The 6,000-nt window shown below is 42.5% G+C and overlaps 1 protein-coding gene across 2 annotated transcripts in view; it reads left to right on the top strand.

Annotated features, from left to right (window-relative positions):
• The first annotated feature begins 807 nt into the window (after positions 1-807).
• BORCS5 (BLOC-1 related complex subunit 5) overlaps positions 808-6,000 on the top strand; it is a 28,635-nt gene continuing 23,442 nt past the window's right edge. Inside the window, exons 1-3 of one of the 2 annotated variants that reach the window (XM_040345372.1) lie at positions 808-920; positions 2,250-2,327; positions 5,233-5,327. In XM_040345372.1, the coding sequence (XP_040201306.1) occupies positions 5,273-5,327 (55 nt within the window). In that variant the 5' untranslated portion in view covers positions 808-920; positions 2,250-2,327; positions 5,233-5,272. Of the gene's footprint in view, positions 921-2,249; positions 2,328-3,100; positions 3,171-5,232; positions 5,328-6,000 lie in introns of those variants that run through there. The other variant, XM_040345373.1, reaches the window with a different exon arrangement.

Raw genomic sequence — 6,000 nt, 5'->3', positions numbered from 1 at the left:
TAAGATCCGCTCCCGCAAGTTTGCGAGGCAAGTGGGTAATTCACAAACCACTTACCTCCAAACTTGCGGCGGCGGATCATAAATCCCCCGGCGGAATTCAAATTCCGCGGCTAGGGGGAGTGTACTATTTAAATCAGGCGCGTTCCCGCGCCGATTTAAATGAGCATGCGCCGTCCGCGGAATTTCCCGGCGTGCATTGCTCCCACTGACGTCACTAGGACGTCAGTGGTTTCGACGTGAGCGTAATTTGCGACGCGCGTGTTTCTGAATCGGCGTACGCAAACAACGTAAATTTTTTTAAAAGCGACGCGGGAATGACGGCTATACTTAACATTGGCTGCGCCTCATAGAAGCAGGGGTAAGTATACGCCGGGAAAGCCGCTACGGAAACGTCGTAACAACACTGCGTCGGGTCCGCGTACGTTCGTGAATTTGCGTATCTCGCTGATTTACATATTATTCAGCGTAAATCAGCGGGAACGCCCCCGGCGCCATTTTCAAATTGAAAATAAGATCCGACGGTGTAACACAGTTACACCTGTCGGATCTTAGCCATATCTATGCGTAACTGATTCAATGAATCAGGCGCATAGATAGGACCAGTGTAAGCCAGTGTAAGTCAGAGATACGACGGTGTATCAGGAGATACACCGTCGTATCTCTTTGTGAATCTGGCCCGAGATTTGGATGTCTGAAAAAGAGGCTTGGATGTTTGAGACTACGTTTGGATGTCTGAGAAAGAGGCTTGGATGTCTTAGAACGAAGCTTGGATATCTGAGAATGAGGCTTGGATTTTTGAGAACGAGGCTTGGAAATCTGAGAACGAGGCTTGAGAAGCATAGCCTCATTCTATCTCCCTCCAGAACCAGGAAGATAAAGAGAGTAGAGATGATACCTAGAGCAGAGAAAGCCTGCAGTCGGTGAGCTAAGCTTTTATTGTAATATCTGATTCTAAATAGGGTTTGTTGTTTAATTACACAAAACAGGTTCCTTACTGGGGTGTGCACCAATTTCTAGTATTTTCAACTCAGGAATCGCTTATTCTCTGCCTTATTTTCTCCTGTAGTTTTAGAAATCTACTTTGCATTACATATTGCACGTTTCTACCTAGCAGACTTTTCATTGATTGAAGATGAACTGTTAGGGAAGCGAAGTTCATTGTACACGGCTCTCTCTGTGACCCGTGCCCCTCTACCATAATCGCGGCTCCTACATTTTTCCTGGAGATCAGACAGGGACGCATTCAGGGGATTAAGTCTGCAATGGCAGTTTGGCAGCAGTGCGTTGGGTTAGAGCAGCCTATTCATTTTAAAGGTTTTCTAATGCACCCGAACAGACCAAAAATTATGCATGCTGTATTTTTCGCAGTGTACTACAATGCACGGTAGACATACACTCAAATACGTCTCATTCATATATATATATATATATATATATATATATATATATATATATATATATACATATATATATATACATATATATATATATTACAGTATATATATATTTAACACAGGGATACATGGACAGACCATTACTCTTACATGCACACAATTACATATTTACGCTTTCTATATGCAAATGTGGGGCAAGAAAATAATTGCAGCTTACTTTTCATCAGTTTTTAACAATTTGAATGAAGAATGCTGATTAATTGCATTATACACTTTTAAAGCAGGAGTTAACCCATACATTTTTTTTTTTACCCTTAGATTGATGCTCATTTTGTCTAGGGGAATCGGCTAGTTGTTTTAAAATCCGAGCAGTACTTACCGTTGTAGAGAGCGATCTTCTCCGCCGCTTCCGGGTATGGGCTGCGGGACTGGGCGTTCCTTCTTGATTGACAGTCTTCCGACGGTCGCATCCATCACGTCACGAGTAGCCGAAAGAAGCCGAACGTCGGTGCGGCTCTATACTGCGGCTGCGCACCGACGTTCGGCTACTTTCGGAAAATCGTGACGCGATGTATGCGACCGTCGGAAGCCTGTCGGAAGACTGTCAATCAAAATAGGAACGCCCAGTCCCACAGCCCATACCCGGAAGCGGCGGAGAAGATCGCTCTCTACAACGGTAAGTACAGCTTCGATTTTAGAACAACTAGCCGATTCCCCTAGACAAAACGAGCAGGAATCTAAGGGTAAAAAAGGTTATGTACGGGTGAACCTCCACTTTAAGTGACACCAGATAGTTTGGGTTGGATTTGGAAAGAGCGATTGCTTCAACTTCTGCTGTGTTCTCTAACAATTTAGGACCTTCGTGTGCAACTGATGAATTTGGGAACCCTTTGCACCAAAAGAAGAGGTACCCTCCACGCACTGCCACACAGGGTAAGTCGTACATGAAATGCAATATGAAAGATGAGCGCTGATGAATTGCTGTAGGTTAAAAAAATATCACTTTAAATTAGGGCCGAAACAACTAATCGATTAATCGATTATGAAATTAATCGATTACAATTTTTTTTAATCGATTAATCGGGCAGTAACATATTGGGATTAAAGAAACTAAAATTAGCCATTTATACTACAAAAAAGCAAATCGCTACTGTAAATATTACTTTCACTGTCCCACGGTAAAAAAATGAACCCCTTACAGTAGCGATTATTTGCTCTTTTTGTATTTATTTTAGTTTTTTTAACCCCATTATGTTACTAAACATCTCAGGCCTGGGTCACACCTCTGTTTTTTGGTGCTTTTTGCAGAAACACACTACAGTTCAGTTACGTGTTTTCCTATGGGACACCTTCACATCCATGATTTTTTGCGTATTTGGAAAGGGCATGGACTTTTTAACGCAAAACGGTGCTATTTTTATTTATTTTTTTAGTTCAATATACTTCAATGGAGAAGCTGCAGAAAAGCATGTAATGTGTTTTTGCAGCAATTTGTGTTTTGTAATCTGCCCAACAACAAATTGGCCCAAAAAAATAAAAAAATGCAATATTTTTTTTTTTTAAGGCTATTATCCGATTAATCGGCCAACTAATCGATTATGAAAATAATCGTTAGTTGCATCCCTACTTTAAATCTATTTACAGCTATCACTTACCCTTTGGACAAAGTTCTACCTATACTTTGTTCCATCTTCCTAGGCGTACCTCAAGGCTAGCTGAGATGCCAGAAGTGGAGCCCCCACCTGCTTGGGGCACAGCTGACTGACACCGCAGATGGTAAGTAGAGACAGGCTGCTTTGACAGCCACACTTGTCTCTGACTTCCAGCCCTTGGCCAAGTCAGGCATGGGCAAGAGGAATGAAGTAGGAAAGGAGGCTCTGCTCAACATCAGAACTAGCCCTACAGCATGCCTAGAAAGATGGGATAGAGTACTTGTACTATTTAAAAGTATATAAATGCAGCGCTATACTAATAAACATTGATTAAATCCGTGTTGATAAAATAAAGTGCATGGGACACAATCCAATATTATTATGCAAATAGATCAAAACTGTATTAATAAATCTTAAAGTCCATTTAAACACTATTCAAATTTTGCCATGGTGTTCCAAACTTGTTCTCGTGATCACAATCCCCCTGAGGAAGACGCGTCATATACCTGTGTCAACACGCATTGGGGAGGGGACAGGATGGCGTAGGAGACAGCAGCTGGTCCGTTTTAGCACAAGGGACACACAATCTCAGCATTTCCTGCTTGCATTAGAGTGGTGCACTGAAGCACCTATACCATATGAGTACCCTGGCAAGGAGCTGTGATTTAATAAAATGCTTTTGTAAAACGGTATTGCGTTATCCAGATTTTATCCTTTATATGTGTGTGGAGACAACGCTACTGGACAGCTCAGGATCCCATAGTTCTATCTTCACAGAGCCCAGAGGTGGTTCCTTAGTGTGTTTAGACCAAACTTAATTGTGGGGTCGCACCCCCTGATGAGGTGAGCAGATCCACCTGGGGGGGGGGGGGGGCGGGGCACAAGTGTGTTGTCAAGAGAACACGTTTGGAGCACCATTGCAATATTTGAATCATGTTTAAATGGACTTCATGATTTAATAATACAGTTTTGATCTATTTGCATAATAAATAATAATATTGGATTGTGTCACATGCACTGTAGCACTTTATTAACTATTTTTCACTTTATTTGTTATACAATTTATCAACACAGATTTAATCAATGTTTATTAGTATAGCGCGACATTTGTATACTTTAAAATTTTCATAGCATGAACGTATGGGACGTGATTAATGCCAGCAGCTGAACACCTAGGATTTAAACACATATAATATTGGTAGCTCGCAGGATTTTTAGTTTACAAAGTACTTGTACTACTTTGTCCTATGGGAATGTACCAGGTGTAAATACATTTACTTCTTGTTTAAAGCACTTTGATAAAATGGGTGTTGAATTATCTATGGAATGGGTAATCCCTTATCTGCTCCTAATGATATAGGACTCTTCATTAGGTAATGATTTTGGGAACTCTTTGCATCAAGATATGGTATACTTGATGCTCCCATTGACCAACCCTTGCTATCCTACAGTGCCTTGAAAAAGTATTCATACCCCATTTAAATTTTCCACATTTTGAGACCGGGCCACGGCGAAGTACGGCACATATCCGGCTCCCTCCACCACTGGGCCAGTAGGAGAGTGCAGAGCATGTGCAATAGGGGCACGGCCATGAAGCTTCACTGCCGGTTCCCTTACCGGCAATGGTGGCGGCAGCACCTGACAGCTGCAGTGCCGATATTGCTGGACTCCAGGACAGGTAAGTGTAATATTATTAAAAGTCAGCAGCTACAGTATGTGTAGCTGCTGGCTTTTAATTTTTTGAGAGATTTGCGGACTTCTGCTTTAAGTTGGCCATACATGGATCGAAATCTGGCCAATTGAGCAGGGACTGGCCAAATTTCGATCAATGTACAGCCACTGTGGTTTAGCAGAAGTCAACCTAACCGGTAAAAAACTGTTCAACTGCCCTGTCAAATTTTAGCCACTCAATCAGTGCTGCAGGCTAACCAGTGTATTCTGGTAGCGCGGAAGTCTCCCCACTGTCTAGATCCAAAAGACACATGGCACTTAGCTGACCATAATTATGTGTAAAAAAAAATAGAAGCCTTATCCTAGTGTGTTAACTTTGTGAATTGAACTTCTTGTGCCCCTGGAAATGATTCGGAGCATTGATAATGGAGCAATGTGACCCAGGTTGTGATGTATGGGGTGGTAGTTATACTAGTTATACTAGATCTTCACCGTCTTCTGTTTTCTTGCTCTAGAACTGGTTGTAGGTGAGTCGCCACCAACACTCTCTCTATCATGGGGGCAGAGCAGAGCAATGAACATGACGTTCGGCATGGAGATTCTAACTCTGGTGAGTTGTGATTTGAGCCTGTGTACAGAAAAAACAAATGCAATATTCCCCCACGCACACATTCCTGAAAATGGCTGTTCAGTAATGCTGGGTGCTGTTATGACCACCGGCTGGAAACCAGAGAAAGTCAAAGTGAAGAAATATCATCAGCACACCAAGGATTCCTCAAAAGGGTCCAAAGCTTGTAAGGGGTTGTAAAGGTTTTTTTTTTTTTTTTCTAAATAGGTTCCTTTAACTACTTAAAGTGGAAGTTCACCCAAAAATAAATTTCTAATAATACCTTGAGCTGACCGGTTATACTGCGAGGATGTTGTTTTTTTTTTTTTTTTTTCCATACATACCTTGTTAGCGGTGTTTCATCCCTCGGCTTCCGGGTACGATTCTAGCGGGGCTGGGCGTTCCTAGTTGATTGACGTTCCTCCGACCGGCGCATACTGCGCGTCACGACTTTCCGAAAGAAGCCGAACGTCGCTACGCAGGCGTGGTATAGAGCCGACTCTATACGGCGCCTGCGCAATGACGTTCGGCTTCTTTCGGAAAGTCGTGACGTGCAGTATGCGGCGGTCGGAGGAATGTCAATCAACTAGGAACACCCAGCCCCGCTAGAATCGTACCCGGAAGCCGAGGGATGAAACACCGCTAACAAGGTATGTATGGGAAAAAGAAAAAAAAA

The sequence above is a fragment of the Rana temporaria genome, chromosome 3, assembly GCF_905171775.1.
Source record: "Rana temporaria chromosome 3, aRanTem1.1, whole genome shotgun sequence".
NCBI classification, from domain to species: Eukaryota; Metazoa; Chordata; class Amphibia; order Anura; family Ranidae; genus Rana; species Rana temporaria.
This window is presented reverse-complemented; position numbering and strand designations above follow the sequence as displayed.